General features: G+C 38.6%; 2 protein-coding genes and 1 pseudogene across 3 annotated transcripts; 2 read left to right on the forward strand and 1 right to left on the reverse strand.

Moving 5' to 3' along the window:
* The first annotated feature begins 1,404 nt into the window (after positions 1-1,404).
* LOC145784328 (transcriptional adapter 2-alpha-like) lies at positions 1,405-21,580 on the forward strand. 2 transcript variants are annotated; one of them, XM_082596128.1, is made up of 12 exons: positions 1,405-1,540; positions 2,847-2,935; positions 4,353-4,412; positions 6,278-6,467; positions 7,098-7,206; positions 7,612-7,752; positions 8,214-8,284; positions 8,641-8,829; positions 13,191-13,315; positions 14,053-14,181; positions 14,506-15,140; positions 21,096-21,580. In XM_082596128.1, the coding sequence occupies exons 1-11, from the start codon at positions 1,477-1,479 to the stop codon at positions 14,686-14,688; spliced, it is 1,350 nt and encodes a 449-aa protein (XP_082452254.1). In that variant the 5' UTR covers positions 1,405-1,476; the 3' UTR covers positions 14,689-15,140; positions 21,096-21,580. The 2 variants fall into 2 exon arrangements, with proteins under 2 accessions (XP_082452254.1, XP_082452255.1); XM_082596129.1 differs by having other exon boundaries at positions 14,056-14,181.
* On the forward strand, positions 11,640-12,587 carry LOC145784657 (uncharacterized; annotated as a pseudogene).
* Positions 21,581-21,926: 346 nt separating the features above from the next.
* On the reverse strand, positions 21,927-26,640 carry LOC145784257 (uncharacterized). The gene is made up of 6 exons (XM_082596044.1): positions 26,537-26,640; positions 26,292-26,376; positions 25,632-25,746; positions 24,990-25,092; positions 24,408-24,488; positions 21,927-23,429 (listed from the first exon to the last, which is right to left on the reverse strand). Exons 1-6 carry the CDS (start codon positions 26,556-26,558, stop codon positions 22,561-22,563), a joined length of 1,275 nt encoding a protein of 424 aa, XP_082452170.1. The 5' UTR covers positions 26,559-26,640; the 3' UTR covers positions 21,927-22,560.
* Positions 26,641-27,237: the final 597 nt, after the last annotated feature.

The following is a 27,237-nucleotide window of genomic DNA, read 5'->3' on the forward strand; positions in this document are numbered from 1 at the left end:
GTTGGATTGGTGTGAAAGTGGCGAGTTTAGCTGACAGGGGTCTAAAATTATCGCTTTATCAATGCAATTTTTATCAAAGCACGCTTGATATCTTTAAGACATAACTTCCCTGGGTATAATTGAATTTCCGCAAGATGATGATGTTGTTTTTTGCTAGTTTGATTTATTTGTTTTTTGTCATTGTTTCATGTTGTCAAGTTATAGCCTATCTATTTTGTGAGTCGTGCAAGGCCTGGTGCGTTGCGCTTGAAATGGCTTTGCCCGTGGTAGGATTTCTTTGTGGGGTTTTCTTTGCCTGCCTTGCTCTTTGCTATGAGCTAAACGCATCAAGACGTGTTCCCCTTACGACCATCAGCACTCTTGATAACGCACCATGGCCGATCTTCATAGCAACTGTCCATACAAATCTTCAATATATCAGCTAAAGTTATGTAGGCTAATAAGGTTATAGCCTATATATGTTTATTTGTTTTGTAACATTTTTTATTTTTTTATTTTCTCTTTATATCTTAAATTTTTCTGAAGGTGTTGCGACCGTGCCAAATTTTTTTCAACTCAATAACTTACTTCGATCACAAGCACGTTTTAACGTTCGCGTTTTGTCGCTTCTACCTTTTTCTTGACTTTTGCTATGTTGACGTGTATTGTTTTGATATGATGGTCAGAAATAAAAAAACAACTGAACTGAACTGAAAATATGCATCAATAAAACAGTGTTTGGAAAACACTCTTAAAAATGCAGTCACCGAATCTAAAAAAGAAAGAGAAAAAAGAAAACTTTTATTTTGTAGTTGTAAAATGGACCTACTTGCAAGTGCACAAGGGCGATTTAACACAAAAAAAAAATCAAAAAGTGACAAGTCTCTCTCCATCTCCCATACTCATGTTTTGAATCTTCTGTGCACTAGTTTTGTCCAAGCTGTTTGAGGGCGCAGCAGATAAGCCGCTTGTTTTCAAATCATGCAATTTGGGTTCGACTCCAGACTTAATCTGGTTTTTACTAAACTCTGCTCACCTCGACCCAGGGTGCAGATAATTTAGTCTAATGAGAATAAGTTTTTGATTGGTTATGCCTATGTTTTGTGGATCTCTTATGTCCAAGTTTTAGATCTTTTATGCCCATACATTTTATATCCTATGATTGTGGTTTGGAACTCCTACTCTCATGATTTGGATCTTCCATGCTACAGTGACATATCATACTTGTTATACTTTTGTTTTAAATTAGACTTCTTAGCAAACAATTTTTTTCCCTTTTGTTTCAACTGCTAATAAACAATTTTGTTTTCTCACATTGAAGTAAAATGTAAGATCCAGAAAATGCGTAATCCCAAGTGCAACGCATAGTCACTTTTGGATAGGTTTGTAATTTGCTAACCATCTTCAGGCTAGCTAGTTTTAGAATTTTTCTTTCCACTTGCAGTGTTACTTTCAATAACAATTGGTTCATAAAGAAATTGTTAATTGTGAAAAAACATGTCATTAAAAAACCCACAGTCATCCGTGAAAGTTATTTCCAACTTATCTCACTCAAAATCAGGTATATTATATATGAGAACTATGCAACAAATTTTTTTTTAATGAAGATTGTTTCCATATCTTTTAACGTAATTATTTACCTTTAATTGTTTTATGGCAATGCTGCTAAAATAAATTTACCGCACTTTACTTTTTCAAACGTTTTGACATGCTATCAGTTAAGCAAATTATTCAAAATTGGTCTATTTGTATGCCCAGGGTTTGAGAATTGCAGCCACTTATTTTTCATTATGTATATATATATATATTATATCATCATCATCATAATCCATCGTCGGTTTGTTCCCCACTAGTGGGGGTGGCCAATTGTTTCCGCGCAGCAATTGTTTTAATCCCTTTTCTCCATTTCACCCTGTCCCTTGCATCTTCCTCCTTCAGTCCGACTTTTTTAAATTTATCCTTCACTTGTTGTTTCCACGTTCTTCTTGGACGACCACGTTTCCTCTTCCCATCCACCTTTAGATCTAGTGCCTTTCTAAGAAAACTTCCTTCCTCCCTCCTTATCACATGTCCATACCATCTTACTCCATTTGCCCTTGCCAGTTGGTCTATGGTCTCTCTCATCTCTAGCATATCCAACAATTCTTCAGTCCTTTTTTCCCTTCTCGTTTTCACCCCACACATTGCTCTCACCATTGACCTTTCCGTTCTTCTTGCAGGATTGCCATTTCACTCTCTCTCAATACCCATGTCTCGCTACCATATAGCATTGCAGGCCGCACACAGCTCCGATATACTTTTCCTTTCATCCTTAGTGAAAATTTTCTGCCATGCAACATTTCCCCACATTCCCTGAACTTTGCCCAGCCCAATCTTGCCCTTGTTGTCACAGCTGCTTCACATCTACCACTTCCATTTATCCGATCACCCAGATAACAGAAGTCTGTCACTGTTTCGATTCCATGGCAGAACTCATCATCATGGCCTTCCACTTTATTCCTTCCTTTACTGCATTTCCCACAAACAAAACACTTCGCCAATCTTGATGCGGCTCTCTTGACATTAGCTCATCTTGCATGTATTTTATCTCGTTATATGTTTTGTAATAATTTGCTCTGGCATTGAAAACCTAAAGTGTTTCTCGGTTTTTCAAACAAAGGTTTTATGATAAAATGTGAAAAACTATTTAAATTGACAATTTAAAATTATGTTTTGTGTGCTGGTATGATAACTTTAATCCCTCTTTGATGATTTTGTTCTAAAATTGTCTTACGATGTTTTAACTTTCTCCATTAAGAATTAGATGCATGTTAGAAATATTTTAATAATAAACTTATGACTTATAATATATATATAACTTTTTGCAGAGGAGAAGACCTGTCCCGGATGTAAAGCCAAACTTCTAGAACCTTATATAAAGTGTGCAGAATGTCAGTCATATATTATTTGCTCCAATGTAAGTATTGTGTCACAACATTGTACGTTTGGGTTTTGCAAATCAGCTACTGTTTCACCATTGGTGATGTCATCAATGGCTACGTAGTTTTTCAACAATGTTGTAACTACATTATTCACAAGTTCTTTTTTGCATATGATACATTGATTGCTTGTTTTTTATAATGTCATGTAGTTTATTTTTTCTAAAAGGTTTTGTGGTTTTAATTTCAGTAATGTGTCAATCAATTAAGACAAGCAACTTTTTAGGTTTGTCTAGATTGGCTAGATCATCGATTGTCATTGGAACATTACCTCCAAAATGACAACTCAGTAATAGTTGTACATTGTGTCATATATCTGATAATCATTTGTGCCAAACTTTGTATGTTACCTTACATTGCCAGTGCTATTGTAACTACACTTCTGCTTGCAAGGGCGCCGGAACGATTTTTGACTGGGGTGGCACTGGGGGCAGGATTATGAAAAAAGGGCACTTTTATTGGTGAAAGGCCATTTTTTTTAAAGATTTTATAACAATAACGCTCATCTACTGTTTCAGCTCATGAGCTCATTATCAAGTAATGATACAAGTGTCCTATATATACAAAGAACAATGGCACGGAAGGGCATCATACTATGTTATAATGATGTAACCTACTGAGATATAGAATTTTGTGTCGTGAATATTATTTTGAGGCAAAATGAAAGATTATAATTAGGCTAAAAGCGAAAAGCAGGAATTGTTATATTGCAAAATGTGCATTGTGCAGTAACTTACATGACCTTAAAAGGGCACCATTGCCCCTCCTGCCCCCCATTCACAGGAAAATTAAGGCCAGGGGGGAATTCCCCCGGCGCCCCTGTCTGGTTGTATGATGTATATATATAACATAGTTGAACTATTAAATAAAAAATCAATATTATATAATAAATCAAATATAGTTATTACTATATTTGATTTAATTCGCTCTGCTTTGCCTTTTTGCTTAGCATTGAGCACTTTTTGTAGTATTAATAGTTTTCATTGTTTTTTAATTTTATATAATATATGCATAATATAAATAATGAGAACATGACATTGCTGAAGTAGGTCATGATATAATAACAGAATCGAAATTATTCTAGTTAACATGTCATCATATCTAACGTTACACATGACGGGTAAAGACCTTAACTGAGTGGACTGGAAGTTAAGGAAGGTTACTGGAAGTCTTTCTGTACATCAAACACATCTGTGTTTATTATACTACATTACTTTTTGTTTCATCAGGATTGTTCATATTTTATACCTAGATCTGTAAAAATATTTATACATGTCTGATTTTGTGTGCTTTTCCATTTCCTTTCTCTAACTCATCATAATCCATCGTCGGTTTGTTCCCCACTAGTGGGGGTGGCCGATACTAACTGGCAATGATAAACATTAATATTTCTAGTGCTTTGCGAAGGGATTTGAAAGCAAAAAGCATCAAAACAATCACAAGTATGAGATCATTGTAAGTCAGTAATTTTAATTATATATATTATTCTATTTGTTTAATTTTATTTGTAAATGTGAACTATGCGATTCCTCTGACATAAATACAGCAGTTTTAAGTCTAGCTTCGGGATGTACGTACTGTATAATTAGCTGGCGATTGAGAAGTTGGGCTGCATTCACTTCCAAATTATTCTCTGTGTGTGTACTGTGTAGCACTTACAGTTAAAACAAAACAAGGTATAGCCTACTCGGTAGTCATTTTGCTTTTTTAAATTGAGCCATACAGCAATTGAAGAAAAAAAAAACTGCTACTTTAGACTATGATGCAATAATATGTTTGTTTCAACCATAGGCGCCTAACTATTTTTTTGGCCGTGGGGGCGAAAGCGTGTTTCATCAGCAGCAACGTAAATTCAGCGAAATGTCACGCAACGGATGACGTAATTATGTCGTCACACTAGGATTGCTTTTATTGCCACACTCGGAGTTATCGCTACGTTCGTTCGACCTACCGTTAATTATTATAAACAAAGCTCGACCAAAACACATGCTATGCGTCTGCGTTGGCTAGCGGTTGATGAACTGCGACTCTTCAAGCTAAGCACAACATAAAGTTTAGCAATGAACTAGATTTATTAGCATGAAACAAGAGACGAAAATGTTAACTAAAAGGTATAGTGTACTGTAAATGGAATGAAAATACTAACTTGATCATACGCTTGAAAATATACCTGTTGAAAGCAAAATCATTCATGTTTACATCAATTCAACAGCACGTCACCTTGAATAAATTTAAAAGTTGCTGACATCCTTAAACAACCCTTGAAAAATAGTTATGGAGAGACGTTTGATCAAGTTTTTGACTTGACATTGCTCCCTTTTCACTACAATATCGTAACTTATGGCTGACCAGCTGACCTGCTTTCAAGTTTCAATTCGCTGTGATACGCTCGTTTTCGTGTTGCAGATGAAACAAAAGATGCGCATAATCCCGCCTTTGATCGGGTTTTTATGGCAACGGTCGTGTGTGCGCCATTCAGTTTGCGTGAGTCCGTTACTGCGTTGATTATGCGGCATGTGCGCAATGCGGTTTGTACCAGCCCTTGTTGCGTTGGTTAGTGGTTACCTCGGGCCGAGACTTCAAGTTCATTTTCACAGCGAGCGATTCACTGCCGCGACAATTCTCTGCAGAGGTTTCGACTTTCGAAAGCGACATCTAGTCTGTTTGCAAGCGCATTAAGCTAAACGCACGCTGCGTCTACGTAGCAAATTATGTTGTTTTTAGGTGCATTCCACATCTGATGACATTGAATCGAAGCTTCAATAACATTGAAGCAAAATGGTAGATTTTTGCTATGTCCCAGGCAATAAAATCTGTCATTTTTACTTTGATTCAACGTCTGCAGACGTTAAATCAATGTAAAAACGACAGATTTTTTTGTCTGGGGTGGGATTGTAGCATCGCTACTTGTTCTAGTGATTATTTATAGCGAAGCTGTTGCGGTTTGCATTTAAAAATGTTATCCTGCTGCCGATGGCTAGTTCATCTATTGTTTTATGCATCAATACAGCATAAAAAGTTGCTCCCACGCAGAAATATGCGTGGGGGCCTGGCCCCCACGGCTTAGGCGCCTATGGTTTCAACCCATTAGTGCCCCTGCATCCATCCCTAGAAATGTTATGTAAAGAAATTGTAAATGCTAACTCAGTTGGTGGGCTGAATTAGTGTTTAAACTGTGATGACATGGCAGTACATTCTTGCAAATATCCCAGAATCCCATGATATCTTTTTGATTTGGCGCTTCTACGACAATAAGCATCTAGTTTGCCTTGAATCGCCCATTTGTTGGCGCACCACCATCATCAGTGCTGTGCACACAGAACAATGATTTTCCAATCCTCGAGTATGGATGGTCGGCCTCAGAGGAACTGAAACTTCTTGATGCGCTTGCTGATTGTGGTTCTGGGAACTGGACTGCCATCGCGTCTCAAGTGGAAACAAAATCAAAACTTGAATGCGAACTGCACTACATGAAATGTTATGTCATCAATGCCAAGTATCCTATGCCAGGTAACTGAAAGTTCCTCTAAAAGGTTCATACGCATTGCAAGTTAACGGGCTGGTCTAATTTATCAATGTATTGTCCAGTGATGGAACTAACGTCAGTCGGACAACTCGGCAATTACAATTCCATTTTAGCTACTGCTAAGTCAGCAAATGAGATTTACGTGTTCACGTTGGACTTGCTTGGTCATTGCTTGTTAAACTCATTTTGCTGACTTGTGATATTTCATGTTATGGCTTGCTCAGTTTCATCGTTTACCAACTTCAGCCACTTGCTAAAATGTTGCTAGCTCAGTTGTCACTACTGCTGCCTTGTAGGAACTAACTGCCGTCACATTGAGCTCCATATGGTCTTAGGCTCTATGCTCTGGTGATGTCATTGTATCTCGACCAGCTAAACTCAACAGCGCACATGTGGCTCCTGGATGTAACTTTCTATATTGATAAACTCTGTAATCTGTATTAATAAAACTAAATTGATTACGGGTAATCGAATAAAAGTAAAATACCTGTTATTTATGATTATGAACTTTACCATTGAAATAGATTTGTTGTCACTCTGAAATCTGAATTGATTCAATTATAAATAACTTCGGTTTAAACACCTTCCGTAACATTTGAGTTCTTCCATATTAGACATGCCAAACCCTCCCGTGCGGCCACCACCCACCCCAATCCCCTTCAAAGCATGTGAAGATCCATGCCGCCCTCTACCGGATTCCCATAGAGCCCAGCACATGGCGGGGTATGTACGTGCATGAAGAATAGTTGGCAGATTCAACGTGGTTTCCAAGCTGCTGTAGCAAATTGCATTGTTCTTACCTTTCAAAGACGTGCCTCTGGTTTTGAGGCTTACCTATAACATTGTTGTTGGAAGTTATTTAACTGAAAGTGCCTAATACAGAGCTTCCCCACCTGGGGTGAGTTAACGAAAGCGGTATGATCTGCATCATACAAATTATGTAGAACGAAGCGATCTGCCAGGCAATTCTTGCCAGTGTTCACTGTTCAATCGGCTGCCAGAACACATACAAAAGCCTGTTCTGGATGTATGTTTTGGGAATAAGCATAACCTCTATCGCCATCGATAATCTCAGTTCTTCACTGTATAGTGTGCTCACTGCTCATTTCATATCATTTATATTGTTAGGTATTTAGCGGCCCGTGGGGATTTTGTTGAAGAATTAGACAATTATGCCGAGTGGGATGTCAGGGATATCTACTTCAGTCCGGATGACCGACCCGTCTTAAAAGCCCTCAAAATGGCGGTTGTAAAAATCTATCATGCTAGGTAGCTATGCTATGCATGCTAGGTTCACTATAAAACTAGTCATCATACTTTGTCGTTGTTTTGTTTTCATGATTAAAACTGTAACATCACATTCCAAGCCATTTCGTATGCGGCTTTACATAAGTAAAATTCTCCAACCTTTTTTGGTGATTTTGCTTAAATATTCGCGTTATTCTGTCAGTGAACGTCCAGTTTAGCGAATGACACCTAAAAGAATATTTGATTGAGGACCGACTAGTGGAAAAGGTTAAAATGAAATGCAATTGATTGAGTTTCGCTTTAGCAGCATGATTGTTGCTTACTTCACAATGTGGATATTAACGACCTGTTTTAACTTGATGCCATTACCACAGCGAACTCGTACCATCAGGCTAAACCAGGTCGTTAAGATCTACATTGTGATGAAATGCATTGGTTGTGACTGAGGCACGACCGGTTCTGTGAATGTTTCATTATTTCAGGCTACAAGAGAGAGCCCGAAGAAAAGGCATCGTACGAAAGTTTGGCCTCATCAACCACTCCAACCACCTGTGTAAGTGACCAATTAACATCTCAAATAGCAAAATCCGTCATATTTACATTAATTCAACGTCTGCAGACGTTGAATCAATGTAACATGACGGATTGTAAACATGACGGATTTTGCTGTCTGGTTTGCATCAGCAGTGCAGGGGTTAATGTGGGCTGTTTGTTTCGAGTTATGCATCGTGAAACAATTTGTTTGTTTAAAAATTTCAATATAAGAATACAACTTTTACAGCAGACGTTAAAAATACTATAAACATTAGCATGCACTTGTCAACATTTGCTACCTCAGGGACATAGTCTAAAAAACTTGAGTGTTTCGTCAGTGATTTTCTGCTTCTTATGGTTCAACTTTCATTGCAGTGCATTATTACCGTAAGCTTCCCAGCGAGTTGCGGGAGATTGAAGAGAAAATGCGGCCAATGATGCAGTACCAGTCCCACCCCATCGCCCATGATTTGGTCGTGCAAGGCCTGGGAGTCGAAATTGAGTTGAAGAAGAAGATTAAGAAGTTGAAGGAATATCGCCGTAATGGGATCACTTCATTCAAGGGTGAGTTATTGCGACAGCTATTTCTATTTTTGGAGATTAATTCATGGCAGGGGTTTTCAACCTTTTTTACACCGTGGCCCCCTTTCAAAATTTTGAAAAATTAATGGGTCCCCCTATTTTTTCAACCTTTTGAAAAAAATAAGAAACGTAATTTTAATTAAAAAACTTGTTTATACAGTAACCGCTACTATTTTAATTTATTTCTTTTGTTATATAATGTTGGAGTGGACTTAGAGATGATAAATTAAAAAAATTATTATTTTTCAAAGTTTTTCATGGCCCCCTTGAAAAAGGCTCATAGCCCACTAGGGGGCCATGGCCCCCAGGTTGGGAACCCTTGATTTATGGTCTGTATAACCAAAATTGGTTGAAGATGATCATTATTCGACTTTCCATTCAAAATACAAAACTTTTTAAACTTTAATCCTATGTGACTGAAGACAGATTTTTTACGTGTTAAAGCGAATTAAATGGTTTCTCACGGGCAACCGTGTACGCTGACAACACGATCTGTAGTGTGTTGCATACTTCAGAAACTGGTTGTCTAAATTGATACCTTGAATGTGAGAATAATTCAATACCGGTATGTTATAACTTAAATAAAACCTTTTTGTTTTATAACATTTTTATTATCTGTTACTATCTCGAAAAAACGAAATTTGATCGACGTCGTTTTATTTTCTTAACCACATTCTGAGACACCAAATTTTTTCATTTAAAAGTTGCTTACAAATTATTTCTGGACATATTCAGCCACTATAGCGATGTTGACTCTCAAAGGCATGCAGGCCGATTCAAGCAACCTGGACAATGTGAAAACCAATCTTGTTATTCAAACCTGCAGCCATACAGGCAGGGTGTTCTTAACATTATGGAGCATAGACACCTTAAATAGAAGGGCTCGTATCTCGCAATCTCGGGTTTTCAAACTTGGGTGCCAAAATCTTAAAACTACTATGCGCATAAATGACTATGACCTACTACAGGCTACTATGGCTAACTGTTGCTAAATCTATTGAAAATGTCCACAACAATTGCAGATAAAGAGAAAGCAATGCTTGCCAAAATTTAATTGTGACATGACAATGCAAGTGGGGTTTTGCAACAGTCCATTATTATTTACTGTACTTTGAGTTTAGCTTCATTGCAGTGCAATTGGTTTGAGCGGAGGTTAGAAAATACAGGTGTGCCTTTTGATTGCTTGCCGTTGTAGGTTAGCCTAGCCGTGGATCACGCTGCTGGGGAATTTCAAGTAGCCCAGTTGCAAATATTGAGATCTTGTGAATGTAGCCTAGTAGTCGATTGGAATTTCAGTTATTTATAAAATAAATGTCGATGGGCAAAAAAAAATCGAGAACCTGTTATAAATTATGCTTATTTAAGGTACTTGAAATTACTGCATAAAAAGATGCCGAAAGCATGTAATGTTTATGGATGTCGTGATAATTACAAGGGTGGGCCTTATACCAAAGTTATAAAGTTTCCAACTGAAGAAGCAGAACGAAACCGATGGATTGATGCTATGCCAAATGAACGTTCCAGTTTGCTAAAGCTGAAGCAGATCTATGCTTGTACTAATCAGTTTGATTGTAATTGGATAAAAGCAAAGGGGGGAAAAAGACCGAATGGACCACCTTCGATCTTTCCTGGAGTGGTTCAATCATGCTTGAAGCAGGTCTCCTCAGTGCCGAGAAGTAGGCTACACAAGTTTCAGCTGAGGCACAGCAGCAAAGGAACAATTTCGAGCAGAAACACTGGATGAAATAGCGAGCTTTTCATCATTTTGTAACGTCATCATAAAGCGATTTTCAAAAGATCATCATATTATTCGCAATGATGATGATATTTAGCCTACATATCCAAAACTGATGCTAAAGGACGCTCTGTCATCCAGTTCCTTCATTTCCAACAAGTGAATTCAGCATTTGGATTTTTATATCTCAACTGTGTGGAGAAAAATGGCATAGGAATACCTAAAATTTACTTTTCGAAAACCGATTGTCTGCAAAAGAACAGCCTGGTTAGTAAATGCTCACAACTTGACAAAATCCTTTCATGCGTATCAGAGTACGAGTTAAGAGATATTGTAGTCTTCAAGATGAAAATTTGAAGCAACTCTTCCAACAACTTCAACCACAACAGCGTCTTGTCAACGTTTTATTCGATGAAGTGAAGAAGTTGGTTATGCTCGAAGCGTGTCTGGTGAAGAAGAAGTTCTTGCTACTGATGCACTGGTGATTGAAGTTGTATGCCATTTCGGAGGCCATAAATATATTCTGCGTATTCATCCTGTCGCAAAACTGAATTCTGATAAACTTAAGAAAATAATCCTGGAAGCTTTGGTGGCTGTTGGTAACGCTGGAGGTACTACGATTTCCTGTGTATGTGACAATTGTAAAACAAATGTTTCTGTTTATACAAAATCAGGTGGACCTGGCAAAAGTTTTATCAAAGCAACCAACTCTGATGTTTTTCTTGTTTTTGACTATGTCCATTTATTTAAAAACATTAGAAACAACTGGATAACTGAGCACAATAAAGAACTCTCTTTCATGAAAGAGGAGAACACGCATGTTGCACGCTGGCGTGATATTGAAGCACTCTACAATGAAGATCGTAAAAACAGCATCCGTTTAACAAAGGTCACATATACAGCTGTGTACCCCAAGCCTTTGCAGAGACAAAGTGTTCCTTTTGTTTGCCAGATTTTCCACGAAAAGACTGTGGCTGCCCTTTCCACATTGAAGAATAGACTCGATATTAGTGATGGCACTATCATTTTCGTGAAGCTCATCACTGACTGGTTCCACATGATGAATGTTAAGGATCGCTATTCAGCTATTAACATGCGGAATGAGTGTCGTCAGCCGTGGACAAAGGACTGCACTAGTTTCAAGAAGCTTTGCGAAATTTGTGACGTGGTGTCCTCTTGCGCCTGGACAGGTGGTCATGGTCGAATAAAAAAACTCACAAAAACAACTGCAGATGCATTTGTTGTATCAACAAGAACCAACATTCAGGCTGCACAGTTATAGCTGATGGAGTATAATTTCAGTTATGTTCTACCTGGTGTGTTTGCTGATGAAGCCCTAGAAAAGTTCTTTGGCCAAGCCAGACAACGTAGTGGCGGTAATTTCTACATTGATCCTGCTGCTGCATCAAGGCATCAAGGCAACTGCATCAAGGAAGCTGCTGAAACCAAGAACCTTCATGCTCTTTTGAAATATGATTGTACCCCACAAGAGTCTGGTGATGTTGCATGTGACGCTAACATTCATCTTGACGATGATTTTCTGGATATTGCTGACACTCAAGAGCTCATTGCTTCCAATAGTTCTATCAAACACAAGATTGTTTTTCTGGCTGGATATTTAGAACACAAATTTCGATCTTGTTTGTCTGGAGTTGAAAATGAAAATGTCAACGATGATGCAATTGATTCAGCATTCCTCCAGAATTTAAATCGGGGTGGACTGACGATACCCAAACTTTCAACACTTCATTTTGTTTATTCAGCGCATCACATGTTTGAGAAGTGGAACTTTCACTGCTGTCGAACACACGCAAGCCAGATTTTAGCACATACCAATAGCCCAATGGCTAGAATTAAAGCAGCTTGCATGACGATGTCCAATATTCTTTTGAAAGCATTTGTTCTGGACAAAAGCGACAAAGAAAAGCGACTTGGTTGTTTGAGAAGGAGAGAAAAACTTACTAACTTAAGTAGGCCAATAATATGCTGCTACACTGTTTTTTAAAGAAAATATGGCATTAAATTTCTCATAGCTGACGAATAACTTTATCGAGTATAGGCTAATCATCTGCTTTGATATAGCCTAGGCTGTCATTGATATACCACGCACCATTTGCTGTTAAATAATTTTTGCCGTTTTAACTAATCACTTTTACTGAATGTTGATTTAAATTCTTGTTCCATTGACTTAAGTAAAAAAAACACCTATTTTTGCCAAAATTGTGATATTTTTGCAACAAATAAGCTTCAGAAGACCTTTCATTGACATTTTAGAGAAAAACAAGTGTGAAAAATGGAATCCTTGCCCCTCAAAACCCTATAACAGACACCGAAAACAAAGTTTTACAAATAATTTAAACCACATTTTGGATACACCCAAGTTTGGATTTAACACCCAAGTTCCAAATACCGAGCAAAGCAGATACTAGTCCTTCTATTTAATTAAGGTGTCTATGTTATGGAGCATAGAGTTCTAGCATGAACAACTCTACTTTAATGAAGTGATTCATTCATAGCCTGTCACGCCAGTGTCTGAGCCAGATAAGAGCATTGTCTGTAATGATTTTTAGTGAAGTGTTAACGCCAACTAATGTTGTTGATTTCACAGTTGCAAACTTGTATGAGAAATTGAAATCGAAACGAGAGGAGACAAAGAGACAGTCCAACCATCTTTCAGAGATCCTGCCACATCTCCATGACCCGGCCGCTCTGGCGCAGTGGCTGCATCGACAGGTGAACGTGCTCGGTTGCATTCAGTCATGTGTGTAAACGTGCGACCCGTTGTAGTCACAGAATGGGCGAGACTCAGCTGACGACGATTTGTTGTTTCTAAGCTGTTTAACATCAACACTTTTTAAAGCACACATTAATACCCCAAGTCAGCCCCATTGCGTTACTCATCTGGATAATATATAACCACTAACCAGCTACAATGTATCAAATGCAATGCTGCGTTGTGTACTGTCATCGTGTAGTTTTCAAATATGAGGTTACAAGTTAGTAAGTTCGTTTTGACCTAGGGATTGTAGATCATAGGGATGCGAAACCTAATCCGCTTTTGACTTATCCGCAACACTAGAAGGGTTACGTTTATTGTAATTTACAAAATATTTTACTTTTTATGGGTTATATAAGAAGAGTGAAGTTGGTTTTAAAGTAATTTAAGGTTTTTAGTTGAAAGCAAGCCAGCAGTAAAGCGTAAAAAAAATGTCAAATTGGCAATTGACCCTTCTAATGTTGAAGGAACAACGGAGTTGCGCGTCCCGTAATGTACCGTCCCTAGTTTTGACCACTTCCGAGTTGTAAATATTTGAGGTTGGAAGAAAATCTTGTTCCGCTGTAGCGATCCTAATTTTACATTTCTTCCCGAAAGTTTTCTTGAAATATACTATTTCACTTCCTGTAGTTAAACTCGTGTTTTCATTTTTGGTACAATGGTTTGATTTCATGACATCACACATCCTTTTCAGAAGACTGCCGGTTCCTCTACCCTGCCATCTTTAGTACCCCCCATCATACCAACACTGCGCAAAATTGCTCCACCGATTGACCTTACTGGGCTTCCTGGAGTTGAAAAGCTCAACGCCGTTGAAAAAGATGTAAGAAATCAGTGTTTTCATTTTTTGAACTAACTAACACCATAACCGCATATTTTAGTCTCTGCCAACACTTCTCAGCTAAGGCCATTGCTGGTCCCATAAAAGGTAGATTTTCTTTCGTAGTATTTGTCAAGTATGCAAAGTAATCAAAATCTGGAAACGCTAAGTTTGTGCCATGTTGGGTAGCGGTAGAACCCTCCGAAATAACTTCATTTAACAACACTTCAGTTTCAAGCACAAAATGTATTGGTGTGAACTTAGTTCTGTCACTTGGTCATAAATATTCCCATTGAAAGCTCACCGGAGTTGTTTTTTATTTTCCAGTTTTGCGCCAATACTCGCTTCGTACCAGAAGCCTTTCTGGCCCACAAACAAGCATTGATAAACGAGTACAGGAAAAATGGCCCGGTGAAGCTAGCCACTGCTCGAAACGTTGTGAAGATAGACGTAAACAAGACAAGGAAGTTATACGACTTTTTAATAGAACAAAGCTGCATAGAAAAGTAGCCAAGTTAGTTCATGTGAAGCGTCATCGTGTGTTAGAAGGTTCTCAGTTCGAATCTCAACGAGAGAAAGCGGATATGTCGGCAAGACACGCACAGTTGTCTGTTGGAAAATGGACTGGGTTAACTTCCACAGGCTCGTTAAGAGGAGAATTTGGGCCAAGAACCAATAAGATCCTCGCTTAAATCAAGACACTTTCAAAAATATTCACTATATCCAAAGATTACGCGGCCGTTGTCTCTTCAACTTCCCGGGCCTCTTGGAAGGTTAATGGGCCCCCTAAAATCATCCCTGGTCCAAAAGTAGCCTACCCCCTGGCAACGCTACGAGGCCTCCATACTTTCCACTCAATCAGTCACAATATGAAGAAAAAACAACCTTATTATGGACTAAAGGAATCTTGCATACAAGTAATGTCTTGAAGATCATGTACCGATAAAGCTATGCTTAGTCCTGTAGAATTTTCGGTCAACCTAGAAAAAATTCTTATAAAGACGAATTATATATCGTTGGAAAGATAATTTTATCAGTTTTTCAATGATGGGTTTTGTCATTTTTTTTACCTTGGGGAAAAAAGTTGCGGTCAAAAACGTGCCGGGGGGGGTAAAACACTAATTTGCTCAATATTATAATACAATTATAAGCTAAAATACGTTACCTTTGTAACAGAATACAACACCATAAATTGGAATATTACTATCAACAAAGCAAACTAACAATCGGAAAGCAAAAATATAAAACATAACCTAATTAGGAGGTATATATCACACGTGTAAGGGAGTAAAAGTTGACCGAGACGGAGATAACAGGATAGATTTCACCGAAATAAAAGGTTTTTCTTTTATAAGCAAGGGTATGTAACTGTAAGCAACACATAAAAGCTATCTAGGACGTAGTGAAGAAGGTTTTAGTTAAAATGCTATTTCATAGGGTGTTTTGTTACAAAAACACTGTGTCCCCCAAGTCCTGGAGTGCCAAAAAAGCCCGGTCTTGCTACGGTTAAACCAGCTGTGAATATGTAAAAACGACATTTACAGTTTTAAGTTCTAATAAAATGTAAGCGCATTTCACTCAAAGTCAGTGGCGGCTGGTGAGTTCTAGAAATGGGGGTGCTGCGTGTTCGCCGAAGGCGAATTCAACAGAGGAGGGGTCTGCGGGCCTCCCCCAGAAAATTTTGAAAAATCACATTTGATTAGGTAGCCTACATCCTGAGCGTATTTTCAGCTCTAAATTGTGATAAAAGTTTAAGATAAAACTGGCTTATTTAAGAGTTTCGCAAATGTGTAATATTTTTTGAAGAGGACGATCAACAAACAAATGTGAATAACACGTTCTAGCTATTGTGCTGTCACAGCGCCTGAGCACGACAGGGTAATGTTACTCACTTGGTAAAACAATGTTAGTATTAGTAAAATATTAATATTCATTACAGTAGCCTAACAGGCGGCAGGCCTGACTGGTCAATCATAAACAACAGCTGCAAAGCTTGAAACCAAAAAAGTGGGTTAGTCATGTGAACAACGTTTAAAAGGCCAAATTAAAAAATGCCAAACAAAATTTTTTGGCAAAAAACAACAAAAAAGGCCAAAAAACTGCCAAATTTTGAAAAAAGCCAAACAGGATTTTTTTTCATGCCAAACAACATAAAAAATTTCAACCTGGCAACCCTAAATGTGCTGTTTGAAACGCAGCACAAGCGTTTGCTATTCGTTTGTATAGGCAACTCAAGAAAACACGCTGCTCGTTGACGTCACGATCGAGTGTTTGTTTTATTGTAACCTTGCGCAAAATATTTCACAGCACACAGAGTTGCCAAATATAATTTACACAGTCAGCAATTCTGTGAACAGAAAACATAAACTACATTTTGGGCAGAAGAAACGCTAATTTATTTGAGAAACTTTTCGTGCAAATTTTGGTGGGAGTGCTGCAGCACCGCAGCACACACTAGCGAGCCGCCCCTGCTCAAAGTGATGCAAACGCATCCATAAAATTTCTCTCTTCTCCCAATTCGTCATCAAACACGACTGTAATATTTGTGCATGTCTGATGATAGGCTATACTCTGAGACCGTGGTGGTATGCAGCTCGTGGTGATTGTGGAAGGAGAGCCGGATCAATGTGAGAACGATTAGACATGACCATTTCCTCGTACTTCTGTTTAGTGATTTGTGGTAAAGTAGGCTTATATGTAGACAATTAAGTTTAAAAGTTCGAAGAACCGTATCCAAGCCCTGCCAACTTGGTGTGGAGACATGTCGTCTTCGTAGAAAACATCGGCAACATTTCGCAAACTTGCTTGATTACAACTTCTCAAATAGACATCTTGCCGAATTTATGAACTGCTGAAGTTGTATCACAGCCACTCCAAAACAAGAACATCTACCTTCGCAATAACATCTCTAACTCTGTAGCACTGTCTTTGCTGGTAGTTTTTTCCTCTTGTAATGTTTGGCAAGAAGATATTAGAATAGTCACGGATGCACTAGTAAGAAAAGGACATCAGTATCGTCGGAGTACACAGTTACAGGTGTCCTACCTACCGAATCAAAGCAACTTGAACGATTGTTGTATCTGCAACACTAGGGCACAAATGAACTTTAAAACCATTCAACTCCAGTTGTTTCGTTAAAGCCACCACAAATCTTTGTTTGTACAGTTTGAGAAAAAGATGTTCCTTTCAGTTTGGCAAGAATTTTGATCATTCAATTCAACAGTTTGAGACGTCGTACCAGAGCGTTTTTGATGGGTGGAATCTTTGGTTGACACCGTGTCATTCTTTGCTTGATGATGTGCCTGTTAAGCCCACTTTCCGACAAGAGCAGCGTCTGTCACATGATCCCTTGCAGCTACATCAAAAGATTTTCAAGACATTTTTTGGTGCAGCAGCTACATCCGTCATGACTGGAGAAAACTAGTCATCTTTCTTCTGCCAACCCAATGACAATGGTTTTAAATCTGAGTTGCTTAAAGTTCTCCAAACTTTCAGCTGGTGATATACTCTGAGGCCGTGATAGTATGCAGCTCGTGGTGATGGTGGAAGAAGAGCCGGATCAACAGGTGAACGATTAGACATGACCATTTCCTTGTACTTCTGTGGTCGTTTCCCATGTGAGTCTACCCCGATAGCTTAATTGGTTAGCCCGTGACTTCGTGAACGAAGAAGCTTCATCAAGCTGCGCTGGTTCGAAGCTCGGTGTGTGCGCTTGAGCCACGCATTCTAAGGACTGCTTTCCATTCAGCGGACCTAATGGATGGAATAATTTCCCGGCAATAACACTTCAACAATCGGAAACTTCACTCTGTCAATCTCGGTAACCGGCCCTGCGTCAAAAGCCTCTACAAGTATGCGAATCTATCAGGAATAACCTGTCAAGGCTTTGTCAGTCCGAGGATAAAGATTCAAAACCAACCATGTAGCCATCAAAAACAATAACGTTGTCGCACAAGTGCTGAAGAAAACTGATGTAGGCCTACTCTTTGAAGAACTCATGGAACTTCTCATTCTTCTTTGTCACAACACCACAACAAGGCACCGCCATCAATAATTTTAATGGGGTCAGGTTCTTTTGTCATTTCAACTTTGTGCAAGATGTATGACTTCAGTTTTGATTTTTGCGCAGTTCGTAAAACTCCATCTTTAAACAGTGACATTGGGTACGGTGATAACTCGTAGAAGAAGTACCGGTAGTCTGCAATTTCGTTTTCTGGCTTTCTCTCTATGACAACAACCAATCTCAAAAAGTGTGTTAATGGATCAATGGCGATAGTATCATGACCAATTTTTAGACTGGCATAAAGGCTCTGTCTGTATAGCATTTATTTGCTTCTTCCTCTTGAAGGAACTATTAGTAAAGGTTTTATCATCAAGTTCAATTTGGATAAACGCCCCTATCTCCTCAGATCGGTCACAGGTCACACTGTTGTTGTTATCAATCAACCCTGAGTCTAGAGCCATAAGCTGAACTCCAACGGATTATGTGAACAAAACCAGGTTTGTACTTTTTTTAAATCATCATTATCACGTTTGATTCTTCCAGCAAATGCCTCTTTGTGTTTATCATCAGAATTTGACAATGATGAGACTGTACTGAGTGCATCTGTCACTTCTGCACACCTGTGCATCGTTTTATTCCACACCCTTAATACATTATGCATGTTTTTTTATTCCACACCCTTAATACACTATCGGTGGTGCCCTTGCCAATGACTCTGCCTTTTCCTTTTAAAGAGTTCATGAGAATCAGTTCAGAATTCTGCCCATACAATTGTTTGTTAGAACGCCTGACGATGTGATTTCTGTACATAAATTGCTGGTAGACATCTGGGGGACTTGTTTCCAATTCTGCAATTGTTTAAAGATACGGGCGACATGTTTTTGCACAATTGTTGTGACCTGGGGCAGCAAATAGCTTCAGCATGCTTTTTGATGCAGAAATGTGTAGTAACCAGTTGCTTGTTCTCTCTGCTTGAATAAACTCCAGCACAACTGAAACGTAATTAACATAGATCAAACACAGAGCTGATGTACGTGATTCTCGTGTGAACTGCTCCTTGTTATCGGTGAAAAATGCTATCATCTTATGCCCAATGTTATCATTATTATGATCAGAAGGACTGTCTGAGTCACAAAATTTCTCCAAAGCACTCTGCTCTCCGGGCATCAACTCACTCCAAAATTCTTCCAACATAAGCGACAGAATAGCTGTTGCGCATAACAGATGACCTCGAACAGCGCGGGGAACTGCCTTCCCACTAAACATGTGCCCTACCTACAGTTACAGGAGCGTATGCTGTCTCAAGAGCTCTTCTCAAGCCACTTCCTTCCATACAAGAACCAATTGATCCCAGAAAACTCATAAGCTGGTGAAAGCCGCCCAATCGAACAAATACGCTCATGTTCTTTGATGATTTTATGTCGTATGCATTTATATGAAGCTGTTGGTTGAAGGTTACACATGCCATTCGGACATTCAGTTTTTGGCACTGTTCAACCACAAACGATAGAAACGAGTGTTAAGTTGTTAAATCTGTGGCATGTAAGTCGATCACCGGTAACACGGTTACAACAGACTTTGGCTTAGATTGCGATGTTGTTTTCGCACTCATGTATCCAGACCAACGGGGATGTGACTTCTTGAAGATGTAAGATGCACTCCAGAGAAGATCAATAAAGCGATTGTGAAGGTCTTCCTGAAAGTAAATATGAAAAACAATACGGTTTGGGTGGCATTCTGTAATCATATCATGATTCCAATCCTATACTGACAACGGTGTAGCCTACAAGTCCATGGCCTATCATGTTACTTTTTTTTTACATACAGTATTAAACAATGTCATTTTTTCAGTGGATGTTGGACGACCAGGTGTTGAATACTGAGCAGCATTTTCAAACCTTGTTCTGCATGGTACATGGTATCTGGCTTCAGCAAACACCAGGTCGTGTGCACTAAGCAGTCGTTTCTGAACAGTTTTAGCAAGTTCATCGTCTCTACTTTGGCATAAAGCAAGTGTTACGTAATATATTCCTGACGATTTTGTCTGCACCTCTTCAAATTTATTTCGATCAGGGTGCCGTTCATCAAACATACAACTCCTGTATATTCACAGTAAAAACACTGCTTTTTAAAGTCGAACGACTGTTGATCTGACCTGGTTGATACTGTCTTGCTACTGGATTGTTCATTATTTGAGGCTGAACGTTTCTTGGATCTCGCATGGTTTCTCAAGAAATTACGGCATGATGTATGTATGTATGTAATATGGTCATTTTCTCTGTTTTTCTCCATTGCAACCAACGTTTCACAATCCATTTTCAAAGCATGACCAAATATAGTGTCCAAAGGGTGTGTGGTAGGCTACTATCACTCTCGCAGAAATAAGCTCCAGCATGACACAGAATCACCAGTCCGATAGACACTTAACACAAATTGCTGTTTCTTCTTGACTTGAATCCATCTGCAATGTGTCACACTAACCGTAGTAAGTAAACTATAACATAATAAAGTTATAATAAACAACGACAGCTTTACTGGTGCCCCCTCCTCCAGTCTTGCTCACTCTTACCCCCTGATACAGATATATATTTCTATTTTCATTTATACGGTACCTTTTGCATCTATATTCTGCTTTACTGTTGATAATTCATAAGTTTCTAACCTTTTGTTCACCCATTACAGGAATAATAAGAAAATAAATATTCTTATGTTAATTTTTTTCCTAATTTCAATTTTTACCCCTCCGGCACGTTTTTGGTCGTAACTTTTTTTCCCCAAAGTAAAAAAAATGACAAAACCCATCATTGAAAAGCTGATAAAATTAACTTTCCAACGATATATAATTCGTCTTTATAAGAATTTTTTCTAGGTTGACCCATTTTTAGACGAAATTCTACAGGACTAGCTTGCCAAGTTTTCTTTTGTAAGCTTCTTCGTGTTTGCAATGTGCCCAACGCCCATATTTACTTAGCTTTCTCTGGATAACACAAAACTTTTCAGGAAAATAAAGTTTGGAATTCAGCATTTAATGAAACTAAGAAAGATTTTCGTTGAGGATTTTTGCAACAAAACAGTTCCCCTGCCAGCAAAAGCCGTCATTTTTACATCGATTAAACGTCTGCAGATGTTGAATCAATGTAAAAATGACGGCTTTGCTTGTGGGTCTAACCACGACGGCTTTATTCTTGCATCGTTTCAACTTATACCAGATCCGTGACAGTTCCACTCAGTGATGACTGGCTGATCATGGACATTCGGCTGTTAAAGTTGTTAATGCAATCTACTCGAAAGTCACTATAACTGTACTTCAGTTTCGCCACTTGTTGTGAATACTGCCTTGGTTAATACTTTTTCCTCTTTGGCGTATTTGCGCTAGCGATGCAAAATAAAATATAAATCATGTGGCTCCGTGGATTTAATGTTACTGGTGTCACTGTCTCGTGAGGTAGCCCATCGCACGGTCGATCGACAATCACAGCTGAAAGTTGGATTATTAACTGAAGATTTGGAGCAACAATATTGCATTCGAAAGCGAGTGAGAAGAATGGAAAAAAATACGCAGGCAAGTCTCTAAACAAGTGAATATTTACGATAGAAGTTCATTGCCATCAGATGATTTTTCGCAATTAGAGATTCTCTAGCTGAAATCACATACAGAACACTCATAACGAAAATCATACGATAGCGCATATTGAAAACCGTTCAGCTGCCTCAAAAGTTGCTGACTGACTGCTACCAACCATGACACGATAAATAAACAAGTTTATTTTAAAGCAACAATAAGGCACAAGATGATGCAAACGAACATATCCCGGGATATATTTCCCGGTGCAACACATTGAGCTTGTAAGGTTCAGCTGAAATTGAAGCAGCCGAAGGCTTAATCAACAGGGGTGAAGTGAAATACCTTATGGCATTAACCAAACCATACTACTTTTCATAAACTCTTGCTTTGACAAGATTCTGAGACGTTCATGATGCTAAATTAGCTGTTTGATATTACAACATCCACATAGTGGTTCTCTCAATCGACTGAACATGAGGCTGGTAGCCTACGCCCTACTGGATAGTTATTATGTTACATAATCACCAGACCCACAACCGGTAGCTTATGATCTACGAGTAGTGCAGTTGTTAACGACCAACGAGTGTAAGGTTTTGTCCTCGAGAGCTACAAGTCTGTAACGTAAATGATCGACTTGTACCTTTGTTACGGAATAAAACGTCGCATACTCAACAAGGTGAAGTAAATGCACGAGTCAAATTATGTTTCTACCAAAGTGAAGGATGTGATGCTAACTAAACATGCAGAGTAATATTTTGCCTACTAGCACCATTCTAAGGTAGACTGAATATCTTAGCCACTAGTTCAAAGCACATTACTTCGAACCGAGGCGGGCAAAAACATTGGAGGAGCTAGAGGACGCTTCACCTTTGAAGATACCAGCTGACGTAGTGCTAGACACGTGATCACTGGATATTGGGCGGGAATATAGAGCTTTTCTTTTGAGAGGAACGCGCAAACGAAGAATGGCAGTCTTTGGCTTTTGTTGTTGCTGTTGTGGGCGAGCTAATACCCGCTTCTTCATGGCAGTGGGCGCTGACGTAGAGTCCATGGCAAGAGTCCGTTTGATAGAAAGAGGCTTTTTGGTTTGCTCTGATGTGGAGCTGACTTTATTTCCAAGTCTGTCCATAACATTAGATGACTTTTTATTGCTAATAGTTTTTGTGACAGGCTTCTTGACAAGAGATTGACTCGTCTTGGCTGGCAGTTGTTTGGGGCGAGAACTTGGAATCAGTCTTATTATTTTAGGACCTGATCTTGCAACCTTCTTCTCAGTCGGTTCCTCTCCATCAGAGCTGCCGTCCACGTTTTTACCAAGTCTTTGGAGGATAGATTTACTTTTCGAACTTTTAGTTGAAATAGCACGTTTTATGACGGTTTGTTTTTGTTTGGGCGCTGCTGGGCCAAGGCGGTCGAGCACACTTTTTCTTTTCACATCAGCAGATTTTGTTACTGTGATGACTTTTATAGGAACTGATTTGTTATCACTTTTCAGTTTGATGACTTTCTTCTTCGGCTTCTTTGCTGACTCCGGACTTCCTTTCTTCAGGACTCCAGCGTAAGGAAGTTCATTGGTGGTCGTGGAGACAATGGGATCTCCGAGCCTCTTGAACACCCCACAACTCTCTGTGCTGGGGCTGTCTTGACCCAAACGTGAGAACACTGACTTTTCTGTGACCGCATCTACAAACACCAAAGCAACACTTGTAATAAAACAAAAAATTGTAAATATAAAAACAGCCACTTCACCAGTCACCAATATCATGATGAAGTAAAACGTTTTAAATCATCATGTGGAAATACAAACTTAATACTCTGCAGTAGCGTAGCCAGGAATTTTGAAAGGGGGGGGTTTTGACCACCCAACGGCGGGGGTCTGGGGGGCCTCCCCCAGAAAATTTTGAAAAATTACTTTGAATTTGGTGCATTCTGAGAGCATTTTCAACAAAAATGTGGGTACGAATATTCCTGTAAAATGGTGCTGTCCGGTAGCATAGCAAAAGGATAAGATCATGTTTTCTTCGGCAATTTTCGGAAAAAAAAGCTAGGTCTCTGTGTTTTCTTGTTGCTAATTCCTGGCTGAGACGTTTGAATGTTTGGTATTGGCAAAACTCGCTCTTTTAATGCAATTTTGTTTAAAATTAGGCAATTTTTTTTAGACTGAAAGCATCATTCTCAATATCGTGACGTCACACGCGTGCCAAAGGGGGGGGTTGTAACCCCCAAAACCCCCCCTTGGCTACGCCACTGATACTCTGTATACACAGATGTCATTTATTTTATTTACTATCACATAGCCTACGTATTAGCAGTGTTGGGGTTTCATTAACCATTAGACATCATGTACATTTGATTTGGGTAGGTTAATAGGTTGCCGCCACACTCCACGCAAGCTTCGCTTTCAAAAGTTGGCGATCATTTTTTTAGAAAACATGTGACAAACCATGAGATGAAGATAGCACTGCCAAGAAATTTGTGATGCTGTGACAACTGAGAAGCACTCGTCACGTGCGCGCGCCAATGTGACGGCTCCATTTTCATCGCAAACAGCAATTTATTCGCAACACCCATCTAAAATTCAAAGTAATATTGACGCAGTCACCAAATCAGTCTTTGTTTCCATTGTGAAAAAGCCTGATTTGCTGACTGGAAACCTTTTACCTTCGAGAGCTTTGCGTTCGGGGGTTGACGGCTTCGAAAAGTCTTTGCTGTTGATTGAATGAGTGATCATACGAGAGGCAGCTGAAACATAGGTTTTGGTTAGCGAGGTCTCACGGGAACTGTGTCGCGTTTGGAAATACTGCTTCAAGAAACGTCACATCTAGCTGTGTACCAACGCGTCACCTCGCTAGATCGGTGACGTAATTACAGGATTCGGCCAGAAGCAGCAAATTTATCTCCCAGCTAGCAAAAGTTGTCATTTTTCTTTCACCCAACGTTTGCAGACGCTAAATCAACGTAAAATGAATCAGTTTTGCCAAAGAGGGTGCACCTGCAATTTGATATTGTACAATTGGCAAAACAGTTGTCTGATCATTCTCTTTATTGCGGCGAATTGTTGTTGTCAGAAAACCATGCATTTAACTTGAATCACTGATCCAAGGCCTAAAGGTGAGAAGCTCATCTCAATTAACAAAAAGCTACCCTATTCCACCGTTTCACTTCTGTCAGGCGTTGTTGGTTGGACAGTAACAGAAACTCGTTTAATTCTTGCAATATGATGAAAATATATGTAACACTTACGGGTAGATGGTTTTGCGTTGTTCGGCTTGCTGGTAACTGGCTTACTTGGAGTTGGCTTGCTAGTTTTGGTTTCCAGTAGTTTGGAAGTATTTTCTCTTAAAACCTGAAAGTGTGTAAAAGTTTTAAGCTGTGTAAAAGTTAAAAAATACAAATCATAAGTATCTGCACTCTTGAGTCAGGCCATTTGGACATCACATGATGGTCTCACAGATACGTGGTTGTTAAAACCATCATTTCTGAAAAAGGTGGGAAGCTCAAAACAAAGTGATGTTTTTTGCGACTACTGCTTGTCTGAAAAATCATGTTGATATTGTTCAGGATATAACCCTAACAATAACCGTAGGGATTTCTCTCTAGAGCAGTGTACTGTTCATAATCACGAGAGAAATCAAGGGCTGTAGTCGAAGGGACGCCACACCGCAATTAACGACATGTTCTTGAGTAGTGTCGAATCGGTACCTTATTAATCGTTGAACCAGAGCTCTAATCACTTGGCTATACAGGCTGAGATTGATATTATACAAAGCAATAATTATCATGCGCATTAGGCAGTGTCAAAAAAGCTTAATAAAAAAATCGTTAGCCCAAGCCCACAAATGAAAGTTCGGCATTGATTGAAAACAACCTTGCTGAGTCACTCACCTGTTCTGCTACTACTTTTGCTTGCTTGAGGATGGCAATTATATCCCCCATGGCTTTAATTCCCATATCAACTAAAATGTCTTTTGTCAGATCTCCAAGAATTTCCTTTTTAATACTGATGAAAAATAGAGGCTTGTTGTGAAATAAGAAAACAAAACAAGAGACGAGTAAAAACTGAAAAGTTTGGGTGTTGATCAGGAATATTATCGTTCCTGGCAATAGTTGCAACATTTACATACAAATTATTTTATTGCTTCACTGACGTTCCTTGCACCACAACAATACACATCCACATCGAGCGAAACAGGATGCATATTACCGAGGTGCGTGAAACTTCGGTGAAACAATAAAATAAATTGTATGTTTCTGATTTTACTTTCGTATTCATCAGATGACTGATGCAACTACTGCTGGAAACGAAAACAATATTTGACAACCGAATATGCAAAGCAATTGTTACTTAATAATTATTTGACGTTCATGCTATGTTACATAAATTCTGAATTCGACAAAACTAAAAAAAAAATTCATAATACCAACATCAAATAATGGCATAAGTTATTCAAAGGGCACATTAACTACATCTCAAGGGTAGTGAAATGATCACACCTTATTAGAAAAAAGTAATGTTTGACTTTTGCCAATTAGACGTCAACTAACCGATGGTCACAGAAGATCACTGCATAATTAGCTCCGAGACCAGCAGGGATTTCAGCATCCTTGAAGAATTTCATCCAGTTGCTTACTACAAAACAATCGTTGAAGTAAAGTACATTATCACTTGTAACATAAGAGCATATGTTATTTAAGACAAGAATGTATTGTACCCTAGTCCTACCACATTTTTCAAATTCTATTTTCTCATAATTTGCAAAACAAATCATAACAAAATGCCAAAGTCCTACCTGAAACATTCCCTTCATCCATAATCACGAATCTTGAAATAGCTGTGGGCTTCACAAGTTGAGATAAATAGGATCAAAGTTAAATTACAAACAATTTAATTTCTAAAAGCAAACATAAGAGACGCTTTAACATTAATATGACAAAACCATCACAAATAAACAGTTGATAATTTGCCAAATGAATATGTAATATCAAGCAAAGAAAAACTTCTGCAACAAATGAGTGTTTGAATTGAATGACTTGAGTGACTCAGTGAGGTTGGACAAAAAATTGCCTTTTACTACAACAGTTACATTCAGAATTGTGATAACTGATAATAGTATCTAGGAAAGTAGAGTGACAGTTAACTTTATTGTAAATACTGCAAAGTACTGATTTAGAACCACAGATATCACAAATATATTCAAAGGCTAACTAATGAACTACATTTTTGCAGTAAAAATACACTGGAATACAAATAGTCAGTAGGCTACTTAGTTGTGAATCTGCCAACAACTAGTTCATTACAGTAGAAAGGCTGGACTATACAATTGAAATCAACAATTTATTGTATTAGTTTAAAGATACAATGATGTGTATATTGCAACAGATGACATTTCAAAGTAAAACGTTTGGCATTTACATGGATACTTTATCTTTCATTACAAACCATTTTTTATCAACCATGTAGAAAGATGTAAAACCAAACATGATCACGGCT

Source organism: Aplidium turbinatum, chromosome 15 (assembly GCF_918807975.1).
Source record: "Aplidium turbinatum chromosome 15, kaAplTurb1.1, whole genome shotgun sequence".
Taxonomy (NCBI): Eukaryota; Metazoa; Chordata; class Ascidiacea; order Aplousobranchia; family Polyclinidae; genus Aplidium; species Aplidium turbinatum.